The sequence below is a fragment of the Pyricularia oryzae genome, chromosome 2 (genome assembly GCF_000002495.2).
Source record: "Pyricularia oryzae 70-15 chromosome 2, whole genome shotgun sequence".
NCBI classification, from domain to species: Eukaryota; Fungi; Ascomycota; class Sordariomycetes; order Magnaporthales; family Pyriculariaceae; genus Pyricularia; species Pyricularia oryzae.
The window spans coordinates 5708421-5723050 of NC_017850.1; the positions used below are offsets into that span (position 1 = coordinate 5708421).

Below are 14630 nucleotides of genomic sequence, written 5' to 3' on the forward strand. Positions count from 1 at the left end.
TCTAGAAGCCAAAGTTCCTCGAGGCCTTGCTGCTTGCACTGGTATCTCGAATCCCGTTCCTGATCCTTTCGTAATCCCTATCCCGATGTCCATCACGACCCCGATCGGGCTTTTCCTTATATTGTTGATGATACTGACTTGAATGATGTCGCTGGTCCTTGACGTCCCGATCCTTTCCCCCCGCGTCCGGACTCGCCGTCCGTGACTTCTTGATCAGGCCGCTCAAGAATTTCCTAGCCTGCTTCCCGTTGCGCAGGCCACGGATTGTATTATGTCCCAGCGATGTCAAGGACTGACCGCCTGAGGATGCCGACCCGAGCGCCGTCGAAGACACGTCGGAGCCATAGCTGATCTGCCGGCCCCAACGATCCCGACTGGCACTGCGACTGCCGCCGAGAAGCAGGCCGTCGCTAGGATGTCCGTCAGAACATGAAGAGCCCGGCGGACGGACAGGCGGTGCGTCGTGATCTGCCCATACAGCGGCATGCATGGGACCGGGACTGTGGCTGAGGTGAACATACTCCATGGCAGCGTCTAGGTAGGGGTCATCTGCATGCGAAGCGGTCTCGGCAAGCCGTAGGCCATCCACGCGGGCAGAACACTCATCCGACCGTTTTGATAGGGCCGAACACTCTTGATCGAACCTAAGCAACTCGCCTTCGAGGTCCTCCCTTCTGGAATTTCCTGAACTTCCCCTGGGGGGCGATCCCGTCTCCGATGATCGTTGAGCGTCCGTCCACAGCTTGATTAGAGCGGCAAAGTTGCGGGACATGTCGATGAGATACGGGAGTGAGGGGAGTCCTTCTCGGCCAGTGGTAGGCAGACGAGAAGCAATAGTGTTGGGCGTCGAATACGACGGGGGGAGGATGGGGTTCGACCTCTCTGCTGGAACTGAGCAGATGGCATCGATAAAGTCCTTCACCGACTGGCGATGAGAGGCGATGAACTTATTCATCGGTTCAAGCCAAGTCTCTTTCCTGCCAATGGTTGAGAGATTAGCCATGGCTTGCAGCCCCTTGGCGATGAGAGTGAGCGTTCTCTGCGCCCGTGGCCGGGGGAGATCCCGCAATAGACCGTTCAACTTGGGGTTCAGTATCGCAGGACAGATGAACCGGAGGAAGAGGAACCCCGAGACGCTGGTGTAGGATACCGTGCGCAAGAAGTCACCGTACCGATCCTCAGCAACTGCTCGGACATACTTCAAAATCTGTCTCAGCTCCGAGGGAAACTTGGAAGTCGAGGTAGCTATGCACTCCCAGATCTCCGTGGTATACTGTATTAGCTGCCTCCAGTGTGTTTGCAAGTCCTCTCCAGATTGAAGTTTTCCTGGGTCCACCTCGCAGTTCGCGTTGATCTCATTGATCTCAAAGATCTTCTCGCGCAAGACCTCGATGAGGAATTCATTGCCCAGACGACGCATGTGGAATTCCAGCGCTTGCGTTAGCAGCGAGTTACCACGGAACAGCAGGTTCGCCTCGCCAGCGAGTGATTTACTCATATCGCGCACCAGTTGCTCTCTGTCACTGGCCGACTCGAACGACTCGTTTGACTTGAGACGTCTGCCGAAGCGAAGCTTCTTCATGGAGCCCTGATTGCCGATGCCATCAATTTCGTCCTCGACCAAAGTCATGAGCCATTCGCTGGTGGTGCCTGACACTTGGAAAATGTTGAGAAATATCTCAGCTAGGCGACGGAGGTTCCCTGGGAGAGCGCTTGAGATCTGCACGGTGAGCCCCGAGCTGAAGTTATGGAGCAGGTCTGACAGGGGATTATACTCCCTGGCCCGGAGCACAGCGAGTTCCTCATGGCGGACCTTTGCGAACAAGGAGCCGATCGACTGCTGCTGGCTGTCGTATATTTGGAACCACTCTTCATGGTCCTTTCCGGAGGCGAGGTTGGTCAAAGGAATGTCAACCGATCCGCACATCACCTCGAGAATGTTGCCCGTCTTTGCCATACCCAGCGATGCCTGGAGTTGATGGCCTGCGCTATCCAGGTTTCCGTCCTGTCTCTTGAGCACCACGGAGAGATACGGCAAAGCAGCTGGCAGATCGGCGAACTCGCAATCGTCTCGCCAAAATGGATTGTTGGTGTCCGTCTTTGTCGTCGTTCGCGCCCGGACTTCCCCATCCAGGATCACCTCGGCCAGGTAGTTCCCAATCATCAAATCCGTCGGCTCGCTTTTGGTGTACTTGTCATTTCTATCATGTTTATCGTGCTTTTCATGCCTTTCATGCTTTTCGTGCCTTTCGTACCTCTCTTGGGGTGGCGGCGCCTCGACAATCTTTGGTTTCAGCTTGGCCTCTGTAACCTTGAGTGAGATTGTCTTCTCTATTCTAAACACCTCGGTTCCCTCATACTCGGTCTCGAGATCGGTGATCTCCAAAACCTGCCTTGGATCTATGGGGTCCAGTGCATATATGTCCGGCACCATGAACGTTCTTAGAAGCACGTACCAAACCTCGAACAAAACCCTGGAATCGAGCGCCAGGTACACGGGCCTGAAGATGGAAAGCTGCGTTGAGGTGGACGAGTAAATTGGGAATATGGCCAAGCAAAAATCTTCGTCGAGAACCGATCTGTCGAGCTGCTGTACGGCACAACGCGACAGCTGGGGGAGCTCAATCACAGACAAGATGGTGACGTCGTTCTCAGTCATCAGCTTGAACTCGCCATTGTCTTGCAGGATGCAGGACACCCTCCTCCACATGGTCTGACTGGACTGCAAATCTCGTGTCGAGGGGCGTTTCACTATTCCCCTGGGAGTATTGGCCGTGCCCTTGTCCCATAGGTTTACCTTGCCAACCTTGATGATGGCGCCATCTTTAGATTTATGCGACGACGTCCTCCTCTTATACTCTGGGCGTTCTTGAGTAGGCGTTGTGCTGTTTCTTATACTTGGAGGCTTCACACTGCCCGGTCTAAGCTGCTGCCACGATAGCAACGCAGCCAGCCACAGGTCGAACTCCTCCGCGGCAAAAGGCCGTATTGTAATGTCGGAACCTTCAAGAATATTCGTGACTTCAAGGCAGGGGCCATCTCTGTCTGGCCGGTCAACCGGCAAGATTCGACAGCCGCGCAGGTCTGGTACGATGGCGATGTGGAACGGGCCATTATCACCCGAGTCGAACATCAGGCTACCCTTTTCCTCTTCAATGTACCCTATTCCACTGTACCATGGACCCTCCATGTCGCCCCCTCTGTACTCAATCTCACCCCTCATCCGACCGCACAAATTCCTCATCAGCAAAAGTACGTTGTTCGCATTGGCCGTTGGGATTGGCAGAGGCAAGGAGTCGACCGATGGCGGAGGCGAAACCAGGGGCGACGTGGGCCTTGAAGCGATTCGCTTCACCAGTCGGCGGCCGGCCGACTTGGCAGGTATTGGTATTTGCGGCTCCGGAGACAGGGCCGGCGCTGCGTTATTTGTGTGGTAGATCATACTGTCTGATGCGTTTGGCCCAGACCTCAATAGCGGTGGGCTGCGCAGGTTCTCGGTAGAAACGGACAAGGGCACGCCCGAGGATACGGACGCGACCCGCTGCCGTTCGGGAGCGTGAGAAATTTGCTGTCGAAAGACTGAGGCGCCATCTAGCGTATGCGTACGGGGACGAAAAGCGGCATGTCGACCGGGTGGGCTCGTCGCTTGCGAGGCCCCACTGGCGGGGTCGGAAACGTTCTCTGCGAATACTCTACCCTGCCGCCGCCCGCCCCCGCCGCTGTTGCTGCTAGTCGATTTAGATCTTGGTGAAGATTGTAATGATACGGGCGGGGCGCCGCGTGAAGGACGCGGCAACGGGCTGGCTGTCGTGTGACTTCCGCTCGCGTCCCTCATCCCCCCCGTCCTAGACCCAGGGCTCTCAAATGTTCCCGTTCGCAGGTCGATGGGCTCCGGCGTAACTGCGCGAATGCTCCCCGCAGCTCCAGGCTTGATATTTATTCGAAGGGCGCCGCCAGCCGACTTCTTCTCCTGAGTTGGTGTTGGTTGCTGGGACCCAGCGGGGTCGGGTTGTACTGACAAAATCGGTATGCCAGCGGTGGACTGTATCGGAGACGTCGGCTGCGACACGACGGATGATGATGCTGAACGGTGCGATCTCGGGGGTATCGGCGGGGGTGCTGGCTCATGTTCGCTACCATCACCGTTGCCGCCCGTGCTGGCCCCTCGTCCGTCCCTCGCACCCATTGGCAAAGTCGCAGCACTACTCAGACCGGGTGTCAGTCGTATGCACGGCGTTTATTTCGTGCATCGAATAATCGGACGCGGCACAGCAGGCGAGGTGCTGATCAAAATGGTTGGGAGGCAAATTTCGCCCAAGACAGGAGGTCAAGCGAGCCTTTGCAAGCGTTTGCAAGCGGTTGAACAGGTACGGTAGGTCTGTGGATGCGTCCAAGCCTCGTCCGATGTTTGACAAAAAACCAGGTGGAATGCAGACCTCTTTTGTTGATTCTGCAACGATCTGATCAGGCCTTCAAGTTATCGAGGAGGGCAACGCCCGTCGTGGCATGTCTACTGGCTCCCTTTTCAGGTACGTCGGAGTTCGCTTGGGAGAAGAGTCGCAAAGCCGCGCTTGGGAGGGGAAGGAGGACCGCGAGTCGGTCGCAACGCGTGATGGGCACTTTAGGTAAGTAAGGTAGGTACCTAGGTAGGTTTGTTGAGGGTTGACAATTGAAAATTAGGCTGCACAAGGAGACGGATGACAGTTAGCAATCAGTCAGTCACAAAAGAGACGCAGGTGACAGCATCCAAGCATGAGCACCGTCGAAGAAAAAAGTCCTGGCGGTCTGTGAAGGGAACATGGCTGACCAGCTAGCGGCTAGTGAAGTTTGGCTCGGACTCACTTCCTGTACGCCTAAACTGTAGTGAGTACAGTCTGAGTGCAATCCAGTGCAGGAACGAAAACGCAAATAATAACCGTCGCGTGTGGCTCCCTTGTTGGGTTGATCGATTGATTACACGTCTGCCGGCTTTTCTGCAGTCGTCTTTTTTCAGGGTCGACAGAGGGACAAAAAAAATCCGAGAATGAAGATGGACGTTTACGGTACTACCTAGGCGCCTATGTAGTAGGTATGTAGTACCGGTAGGTAGTAGGTACCTATATTGTAGGTCCGCCGGAGACAGGTGCGGAGATTTCGATTGGTCTCCCTGTTTCTCGGCTAAGGTGGTAGTGGTCGGTAGAGTTGCTAGTTCTAGTAGCATTCGTAAGTCCTGTATCATTTCTTTCAGGTATGAGGGAGTTCGTAGGACGCGTGCAGGCTGGTCTACAGCAATCCAAGAAACACCCAGTCGGGGATTTTTCTCACTGATTGTCCCTTTTTTCCTCTCCTTTTTTTTTTCTACTCCTCTCCCTTCTTGTTGAGCCCCTGAGAACACAAAAGGCAGTGAGTGTACCGGTCCCAAAAGGTGCTTCCAGGGATGTCGTTGTTATGAATTGGGGACGGCCAAATTGCCCTTTCCGAGCTGAGCTCACATTTGGACGCTGGTACAAAGGGAGTGGTTATTTGCGACCTCTAAAAATGGGGGTATATACTAGGGATATTCCTTGCGATCGGCGCGACGGGGGCGGCAAGACGCACAACATCCGACCGCCGTGGGCGCCGTGCGCGGGGAACAAAAGAGAAGAGGAGTCGGTTAGTCTGTTTGATGTTGTGTTTGTTTTGTGGGTTACCTTATTTTCTCTGCGGGACTTGGTGTCCTGCAACCTCGATTTTTATTCTGCCACTCTCCACGGCCGTCTCTAAAAATTTCTTTTGATTGCTGAGCTACTCTCCGCAAATTTCCCATTTGTTCCACGTGCCTGTCTCTTTGTTTCCTTTTGCTTTTTCTGCTCCTTTCTTGCAGAGTACCTACAGTAAACCGCGGCACTTTTGGCTGCGTCGAACTACCGTACCTCTTTTGACTGATAATCGAACTGGGACTACCGCTTCAACGTTGTAGCCCCATCCGCAATCGTCGGGCTCCACCTCGTGAACCGGTACGTACCTCTAAAAGTAGACTAGGATAATTACGAAGTTGAAAGTACGAAGTGTACTAAGGTAAATACATCTTGGCATTCACTTTACCAAAGACGTACAAAAACCGGTAATGTAAAAACCGCAAGATACATGCCTACATGCCTGCCTAGGTAGGTAAATAAATTGGGCAGACTGCCACGTAGAAATGTCGTGATGCCGCAGCTGCGTGCACCTTTTTGGACCAGGACTCGGTCGGACATTATCAGGCCAGGGGGGGGGGGCAGCAACTGGATGGAAATTCAATGTCTTTGGTTCGTCCTGACAAGCACCCATCCTTGACGAATCGGAATTGCCGCCAAGTGCAAACAAAAGCAACAACAAACGCACATGAGACCAAGAAAATTCAGGTTTGATTTTAATTTTCAGCCCAAAAATGCTATATCTGCGCTGTTTTAATGAGACTTTGTTGCGGGAGAATGTTCGACGCGGCACGGGAGCACTCTGACAAAGAAAATGAACCCTGTCTCGCTGCCCCGTTCATTAAATTGATTCAATCCTACGTGCCCACAGTGCAGTAGCCTATTAGGTGATGCCACAACGTGGTGTTGTTTACCAACCCACCAAGCCCAAGTCAACCCAGAAAACGAGAAAGGCAGGTAGGAAAGCCACATTGGCACGAACTCTGGCCCAGTTGTTTTAAACCCCAGCAAAATATCGACTACCTAGCCTACTAGCTTGACTGGGTACCCAGGAACGCTTGCATTGTTAGGTTGGGATCAGCGGCACGCTGGGCCGGACCCCTACGGTATACGTGGTGGTGACGATAGGTGGGACCAGGACGACAGTAGCCGAATTTCGACTCCCAGGTTCAATCTACGGTATCTCGACCCATACCTCTCTATCTCTCAACAATTATCCTCCTTCTCAGAAACCTTCGCCAGTCATGATAGTCCTTCCCGCGCCGTACCAGAGTCTTCCAGCCCGGAGATCTAGACCGCGCTCCTGCCCTACGAGCCACTCGCCCACGAAACCGGTGCGCTCGTCTTGGTTTGTCCAAACCTCGGCCGCCAGCCACGCGTTGATCTCGTCGATATTTTGCACCCATCGCTCGCGGGCGTCCGGGGTGGCGTGGTCCTCCTGCGTCAAGTAGCGGCCAAGCGTGATGTGAGCCGACGGGACGACGTACCGCGACCCGACCTCGACGCCGGCGTCGGTGCGGACCATATCCCAAACGTCCCGTCGTAGGTGGTGGTATGAGTAGCCGTCATCAAGCTTGCCGTCTCCCCCGAAGGGGTAGACCGCCCGGTCGGACGACACCAGCGGCTCGCCAGCAGCCGGCACGAATGACAAGGCCACTCCGGCAAGGTCATAGACAATCATGGGTTTCACCACCCTTGAGCGATGTGTGTATGAGTAGTTGGCAAGCTTGGCCGTCGTCAGGCGAATAGTTGCCACTAGTGCTGATATCTCCTCCGGCGTGCGCGAGTGAGTTATTTCCATGGCGGTCATGTGCATCCTATGCGTGGGCATAAGCCACAGATCTAATGAATGTCCGATTCAGCCGCATGGCCTAATATAGGTTTCTAGTCGTATTTGTTTTGTTTTTACCCCGCTCGAAATAGCTTATATCCGGTAGATGCAGCTGTGCTTTCACTTACTCGGCGCGGCTTGCTTCAACATGTGTTGTAGGTGGCTGGCGAGCTCCAGAACGTGGCCCGGCGGCCTGGCCCAGAGTACGAGGCAATTTCGGGGATCTTGGAACCCGGGCTCTAGCGTCGGATCTTCAAGTCGCATGAGAATCGGGTCTGTTATGACTTCATTGAAGCCGACCAGGAATTTTTGTTTCTGCTGTTCGTTCCTGGCGGTGCGGTGCGTCGAGTATAGGCTCTGTATCTCGGCCTCCCTGCCGTTGCATGCTTTGATCAAAGCATTATAAGGGTTCTCGCCGGGCTGCAGAACTATCCCGGAGAGGTCTTCGAGCTTGTTCCTGGAGTCGGCGGTTACCAACATGGCGAGGGCGTTTTCAACGTTTACAGACAAGTGAGTAATTTGTATCCCAAGGACACATCTCCGCGAAAATTAGAACTAGACTGCATCCTCCCCTAGGCCAAGTTCAGCTCAGGTGGATCTGTGGAGGGGTGTGTTTGGTGTGAGCTGAGGGGCCTGCCAAGCACCTTCCCATGAGGTTGGGGAGATGCGCCGGATATAATCTTTTATGGCCGGCTTTCTTTTAGGTGTATGATCTAATAAATGCCAGCACAAGCATAGACGATCACACATCAATAGTCTTGTTTTCTGGTCTCTCAACACGACTACAGAAAGGAAGGAAGAGAAGAAAAACATACTGTCCACAATGCGCTATTGTGTAGTCATAAGTCCTGATATATGTTTGACTTAAAATAGTTTTATACGTATTATCGACTTTCTGAATGCAGGTCATCATTCAGCAGAATTCCAAGACCACCCTGTCTTCCTGTCATTAGGTTGTCAATTTGCTACTTGGGCGCCAGAAGCACCTTTTCAAAGTCTCGCGCCTCCACTGCGAGGCTCCCAGAGACCCGGCGGTTTCGTTGGCAAGTGTACAGATACTGCCCGCTGCAGCGCCGAGGCCTCCCCGGCCTTGTCATCGTAAACATATACAACTTCTTGACAGTCCTCGACCGCAACCCCATTGGCAAACTGCGTCACGAAGAAATCGACACTCGTACCTTCCGGCCCCAAGGCAACCATGGGCGCGTGCCAAGTTCCAGCCCCATAAGTCACCGCCTGGCTGCCCGTCGCGATGAAGGCCTGGAGCCGACCGAGGTCGGGCAGGCCCCTACCGGGATGAGTCCACGATGGCCCAGATGACGAGGGCACCGGCAGGCCCTCGTCCGCAGCACCAGCCTCCAAGCTGGGCGCAACAATGACGAGGTACCTCACGTCGGAACCATCGCGGGACATCGGCGTGAAGGTCTGCGTGGTGAAGGGGTGCCGCTCCAGCACCTGGATGGGAAACCCGACATCATCGTCGATCTTGCGAGCCGCGCACACAAAGACGTTGACGACGGCGGCGCCAGGCTCCTGGCTCGGCGCCTGGGCGTACAGGTTCAGCGGCCGCGTCGGGTGCTGGTACTTGATGGCGAAGCCCTGGTTTGCCGCCACCGGATTGTGTGGTGCATCCTGGCGGGCGGGTGTGAAGCTTGACGGGTGGATGTCTTGCCGTGGGTTCTGCACCACGTCGCCGAACGGGGCAAAGGCCGCCGCACTTAGCGGGGTGGCGACGACCTCCCGAGGGGCAGTTTTATCGTCAAGCCTGAGGGTGATGGGCATGATTGTGTCTAACCTTTTTCTCTGCCCTATTTTAAGTTAATAGTCAGGAATCTGTCACTTTTATTGGAGAAGCGCTTGGCTGGTCGGCGCCAAAATGATAGGCAACTTGTAAGTCCGACACCGCCCCCGAGATCCGATCGCGGATGGAGACACATGGATTAAAATGTGTGGGTCCGTGTTCGGAAGCACAGCCGACTTTTATCAAACCCAATCGCAGGAGTCCATTCTCAGGACCGCCAAGTGGGCACATCTCTATGCTGTGCTGCATTTCGTTCGCCAAACCAACGCTTACCACTCCATTATGGCGGTCTTGGCAACGCCAGGCTGACGAATTGCCAGTTTCCAAAGATAAAATCCCTCCCGCCTTGCCCGCGTATTCAAACCCCTACCTACATTTACCGGCTAGCCGGATACAGGGCCATGCAGGACTTTGGATTTTTGTCGCCCCTTGCAGCATTTGCTGCGCCAAAATTACTCGCTACCAAGGCCCGCCTGTCAGACGCAGGAGTGAGCATCGTTGTCACTCGCGCGTCCATACCATCCCTCGCCTCCCAAATGTCCCCTTGTGCCTTGCAGTGCCAATGCTGCCACCCAGGGAGTTGCTGTCGCATCTTGCCGCCCCTCACATGCAGCGGCAGTTTACTTCTTTCAGCCTGACCTGCTGGGCACTTAATAGAGAGTAAATTCGTCGTCATCGGTTGCTTCATGCTTGACTCCTGTCATTTTCTGACCAGTGGATTGTTTTCTTCGTCTGTAACGGGGACATGTTCTATGAGCGTTGTTTCTTGTGGATGTTGGTGCTTCAAGCATTACCTCTTCTTTTCGTCGCTTATGATTCCCTTTTTTTGACTTCTTCAACCATTTTTCTTTTGGCACAATCATTTATCGCCAAGAAGCTTTTGCCGTACGCACCACAGTTCCAGCGGAAACCCGAATCAATAGAAGGAAGGCTGCGACGAGACTCAGGTGTGCGACCCAAGCCCGGTTTCACTTGAAGCAGCAAAAGAAATACCGAGGGTATGCTGGCAATGAGGTGTTGGTAGATCGAGATAAGCATTATTAGATACATACCAAGAACACAATCGCGCACACGGGGCAAAGCCTCCGGTTCTCGTTTGGCACCATTCGACAGCCTGCTCAACCACTCTCCGGGGACGGAGTCGCAATAACATGGCGCCTCTCCACAGCGAAACCCACCAACTTTATCGTCGCGATGCCTCATCTCCGGCAGAGGTGCCTCTGTGGGCATTCATCATCATGACGTTATGGGCACTTGCCCTGATGGTGTTTATTGGCTTCATCTTTTGGCGCCCTGCGTTTTTACTGCGCGAGCTCAACCTTCGGCCGCAGGAGGACAAATCGGACGAGTGGCGATATCTTGAGCCGCTCAACGATCCGGACCGTCGGCAATCGCGGATTCGTCGTGTCTTCAGTATGCGGTCCAACATAAACCGGTGGCGCAACGGTGTGCAACCCGGCAGGCAAAGCATCGCCATGAGCATACAAGAAGGGGAGCCATCGGATTATAACTATGCCCCGGCTTCGGCACGGCCTGTATCTCAAATGCAACGGATTACAGAGGATGAACAGATTAACTATTCTGGGAAAACGCAAGAGTCAGCGCCACCCACAACGCAGAAGAAGGAAAGCGACAAAAAGAACGACGGCCCACCCCTGGAAGAAACACCAAAGCTTCCTAGCAGCTCAGGGCAGGCATAGAACACAAAACTTGTCATGTGTTAAGACTCCGCGCAGATCATAATTTGCGTAGTTTCCGAAGCAGTTCATGTGTTCTCTGTATTTACCGAGAAGCACCGAATATAAAACTGTAACCATTTACTGTGCATTCGAAGTCTCATAGAAATGAATAGCCAGCAAGGCGTAAATGGTAAGCGTTGCCGAAAAATTGAGTGACGACGAAAAGTCTTCAGCCAGGCACAAAAGCGCCCGCCCTTCTTTGGATTACGAGAAGTTTGATCTGGTTTAGTTTGGATGTTGGTTTGATTGGTATCAAGTGAGGAGACCCCATGACAATCGTAAAGTCTGCCTTGTCTTAGAAAGCAGCAACGGAACCCCGCTGAGGCTTGCGCGTTCACGAGCTTGGTACCGTGTACCAAGCTTTTCTCAACGAACCGACCGGAGAGGGTTGGGGTGTTCCCTGGCGCCGTGACAACCGGTATGTGGTTTGGGGAAAACATGGGGGGATTAGACGGGTGCAGCGATTCGTCAATCAATTCCAGAACATGTTCTCAAATGAATGAGGATACATTCGTCGACAGGAAAATTAGTCAGACAGCCAGATGCACATGAAAACTTCAGATCGCAAGTGCAGTCCCAGTTTCAGATGATAGATCTGGGGTCGAACCGCACGTTCATCGCAAGGTGACGGCTTTGAAAGGGCACGCTGTTGCACGATTGACTGAAGCAGCTGCGGGTGTCAATTAGCCTAACTAACCAACGTCTCTGCCTGGCCTGTCAATCGGCCGGGTCGGGCTGTGCAGCTCCGTACTCTGTACTCCGTATATGTCTGTTCGTCCCTTGGTTGCCCGGTAAATGGACAGGATTCATTCCCATCAGTCCAGGTGCGTGTACGCAGCCAAGACCATCTCATAATTTCGTTTGCAGATAGGAATTGTTAGTGTAGAGGTTTGGGTGGCAGTAGAAACACTAACAAAAGCGCCATCTTGTGTTTAGAACAACATTCTTGCCCGGTTCTGTCCGGAGCTAAACCCTCGCCCTCAAGCCTCAATCGACCGTCATGTTGGGTAAACAAACACAAGCCAGCTTGTCAGTGGCACCACTAATCTCCATGTCAAGGCCATCAACCTCAAATTTTCACGTAACTCCGAAAGTTTTTGGTGTTGCATTTGTCGTGGTCCTACGTAGTATGCAATGTCGACGTAATATATTTAAGTTTCAGTCTTGAGCTCCAGGTTTAAGATTGAAACCGATTCAGAGACGAATACTGGACTGGCCAGTTCCCCCAGTCACGTCAAGCAAGACAGAAATTCCCCAAGCTACCCTGGGACCTGCCCTACCTCCAGGTACCTGCACCTACCTTATCTGTACAGCATTATATCATAAGAACCTTACTGGACCTTACCTCTCCAAGCTCTTCTAGCTCCGTCTATCATTGTGCACTAACAACAAAAACGGCACTTGTCGCCCGTAAAGGCACCTTGCTCGCCGCTACCTAACCACCACTTCTTCGCTAGTACGGGTTTTCCTTTCCTCTAGGGTACTGCCCACCCCAACTTAGGCAATCATTCCAGTGTCTTCTCGAAGGGAAGGAACCGGCCAAGACAAGCTGGATAATCATGTAGCCCTCGTCGCTGTCGATCCATGAGCGCCCGGGCGTTTTTAGCTTTCTCTTACTTTTGCTCAAGGGAGAACCTTCTCAGCTCTCTAAACCTTGAGGCCTCCTCCTGTCGTTTTTATCGACGCATTCAGCCTCTTGGAGTAAAAGTTTCTGTCTAAGCAGTGCTTTGTTTCTCGACCGTCTGCTTTCACGCCACGGTCATCATTCATTCATTCATTCAACCCTTCTGCTTGGCCAACCGGTTATACGACAACAAAGAGCATTTATCGTCAACATCCCGGGGGTATGAAGACTGGACGACTTCTCGCGGCCATTCTAGGAGATCCCTGGCCTCTCTAGACCGCCAGACTGCACATATCTTCAGCCACCCGCACAAAACTTATCTTCGAGAAACACCTGTACAGCTCTTGTTTCTCTCCCTCCTACTCCCTCATATGAGACTGGTGTGCGACTTCAAGATGGTTACAATACCGCAAAGGCTCGTGCCCCGGACAGACACGTCGTCCTCCTCACGCGAGGCGCCTTATATCGCCCTGATAATACCCGCGATTGTGTTCATACTCCTGGGCCTATGCATTGCCCTCCGAAGCATTGTGAAGCGTCGAGTTGCCAAGCATGGCGAGCGTTCACTCGAATTTTGGCCATGGAGCTGGCTCAGCGCTTGTGTAGGCGGTACACGGGTTCCTCGTGCTCACTCCTGGGAGGTCAGCGTCTCTTCGCCTACAGGGCTCCCCCGCGAGATGCGACAGGCAGCAGCGCCGCCACCCCCACCAGCGCCTTCGCAACAAAAGAAACCAGGCCATGAAGAGCGGTCAAAGACAACCAGAAAAATGTGGGAGACCGTGGGAGCCGATCATTATCAGCCCAAACACAAAGCCAGCAATCGCTCCAGCAACTCCAGCAGCAGATCCAGTATAGTTACTGGTGACAGTGATGTTGCTCCCCAACAAGGGCCGTCAACTTCTACGATCGCCAAGCCAGAGCCTGCCAGGATAAAGGGCGATGCGTCTTCAGAGCGCTCCAGTCGCGGCAGTCTCGATCAGGACGATGATATCAGCAATGCGCGGACAAAAAAGTACGGGAGGCAGCTGGCCGGGCCACCGGTGCTGCAACTTCCTGCTGAGTTTGGCCGCTCGGGAAGCAGCTGGGAGATTGACACTAAGAAACTGTAGGAATCCTCAAGAACTGCCTCGTATGGATCTTGGCATTTCGTGATATAAAGCTGACTGAGATGTGCAACTTACTTCAGCTTTCCGCCAACTACATGATTCCCTTTCTAGTGTTCGAAAGCTACAACTACCATCCTTCTAAACCCATCAAAACCGGGCTTCACCAATGCGAGAACTTTTACCGAACATTTCTCGTTTGCTTCGTTCAGGTATTTGGATTTGCCGTGGACACCACGTCAGTTATCTATGAAAAAAAGCAACACCAATAAGAGGTAAGCTACTGTCCTCTTCCCAACAAGCCTGATAATGTTGTTCCTTGGGCATCGGTGATAACATATAAGCGACGCGACTATCAGTCCAAAGTCTGGTATAGCGAATCATTACTGTCCGAGCTTTAGCTTTTGGATCTATGTATGGTTTCTACGAGCCAAATACCCTCTTTACCTTAAGTGCTTGATTTTGGAAATGATTCAGTCACTCAAAGAGTGCATTAGTGGTTTACTCGCAAACCTTAGGAGATTGCTATTGGCATAATCACCAAGAAGCCCTAACAACGGTTACTAGTGTGACATCAGTACCGGCACCGGGGATATGATAATGACTGCATACACAACGAAGGCGTCTGTTAGGCCATGTTTTGGGAAGAATTTATGATGACAATGCAGCATCAGAGGCTGTTTGTTCGGGGCCGAATACTCCTTTGTGGATTATTCATAGCATAGCGATACATAAGGCTATAACGGCCAGCAAGTTTCCAGAGTTATCTGGGTTAAATGCATGACGTCCATTCGAACATGTCGCGATGCTTCTACGAGGACTATGTCCTTCATGGGGGAGAACTAGCTTATGGCCACCCGCCTGACCAGGACAACAAA

At 53.0% G+C, this 14630-nt stretch overlaps 7 protein-coding genes across 7 annotated transcripts; 3 read left to right on the forward strand and 4 right to left on the reverse strand.

The window, feature by feature from the left end:
• Position 1: 1 nt before the first annotated feature.
• MGG_08105 (GTPase activating protein) lies at positions 2-3442 on the reverse strand (the record flags this gene model as incomplete). The annotated part of the gene is made up of 2 exons (XM_003715012.1): positions 2-410; positions 522-3442. The coding sequence occupies 2 exons, from the start codon at positions 3440-3442 to the stop codon at positions 2-4; spliced, it is 3330 nt and encodes a 1109-aa protein (XP_003715060.1).
• Positions 3443-4126: 684 nt separating this feature from the next.
• Positions 4127-4708, forward strand: MGG_15816 (uncharacterized protein; the record flags this gene model as incomplete). Its single annotated transcript, XM_003715013.1, has 3 exons — positions 4127-4217; positions 4469-4529; positions 4681-4708. The coding sequence occupies 3 exons, from the start codon at positions 4127-4129 to the stop codon at positions 4706-4708; spliced, it is 180 nt and encodes a 59-aa protein (XP_003715061.1).
• A 388-nt stretch (positions 4709-5096) lies between these two features.
• On the reverse strand, positions 5097-6215 carry MGG_15056 (uncharacterized protein; the record flags this gene model as incomplete). Its single annotated transcript, XM_003715014.1, has 4 exons — positions 5097-5190; positions 5578-5637; positions 5852-5985; positions 6075-6215. 4 exons carry the CDS (start codon positions 6213-6215, stop codon positions 5097-5099), a joined length of 429 nt encoding a protein of 142 aa, XP_003715062.1.
• Positions 6216-6517: 302 nt separating this feature from the next.
• Positions 6518-8097, reverse strand: MGG_08107 (uncharacterized protein). Its single transcript, XM_003715015.1, has 2 exons — positions 7614-8097; positions 6518-7496 (listed from the first exon to the last, which is right to left on the reverse strand). The coding sequence occupies exons 1-2, from the start codon at positions 7963-7965 to the stop codon at positions 6880-6882; spliced, it is 969 nt and encodes a 322-aa protein (XP_003715063.1). The 5' UTR covers positions 7966-8097; the 3' UTR covers positions 6518-6879.
• Positions 8098-8297: 200 nt separating this feature from the next.
• MGG_08108 (ureidoglycolate hydrolase) lies at positions 8298-9400 on the reverse strand. The gene has a single exon (XM_003715016.1). The coding sequence runs from the start codon at positions 9265-9267 to the stop codon at positions 8476-8478; it is 792 nt and encodes a 263-aa protein (XP_003715064.1). The 5' UTR covers positions 9268-9400; the 3' UTR covers positions 8298-8475.
• Positions 9401-9974: 574 nt separating this feature from the next.
• MGG_15817 (uncharacterized protein) lies at positions 9975-11268 on the forward strand. Its single transcript, XM_003715017.1, has one exon. It carries the CDS (start codon positions 10438-10440, stop codon positions 10984-10986), a length of 549 nt encoding a protein of 182 aa, XP_003715065.1. The 5' UTR covers positions 9975-10437; the 3' UTR covers positions 10987-11268.
• Positions 11196-14549, forward strand: MGG_15818 (uncharacterized protein). Its single transcript, XM_003715018.1, has 4 exons — positions 11196-11849; positions 11962-13754; positions 13836-14027; positions 14112-14549. Exons 2-3 carry the CDS (start codon positions 13021-13023, stop codon positions 13852-13854), a joined length of 753 nt encoding a protein of 250 aa, XP_003715066.1. The 5' UTR covers positions 11196-11849; positions 11962-13020; the 3' UTR covers positions 13855-14027; positions 14112-14549.
• The last annotated feature ends 81 nt before the right edge of the window (positions 14550-14630 follow it).

Coding starts and splice junctions, on each gene's coding strand:
- MGG_08107 (XM_003715015.1), bottom strand. CDS start 7,965: ATGTTGGTAACCGCCGACTCCAGGAACAAGCTCGAAGACCTCTCCGGG. Junction 7,497..7,613: donor GTTGAAGCAAGCCGCGCCGA/GTAAGTGAAAGC, acceptor GACATTCATTAG/ATCTGTGGCTTATGCCCACG.
- MGG_08108 (XM_003715016.1), bottom strand. CDS start 9,267: ATGCCCATCACCCTCAGGCTTGACGATAAAACTGCCCCTCGGGAGGTC.
- MGG_15817 (XM_003715017.1), top strand. CDS start 10,438: ATGGCGCCTCTCCACAGCGAAACCCACCAACTTTATCGTCGCGATGCC.
- MGG_15818 (XM_003715018.1), top strand. CDS start 13,021: ATGAGACTGGTGTGCGACTTCAAGATGGTTACAATACCGCAAAGGCTC.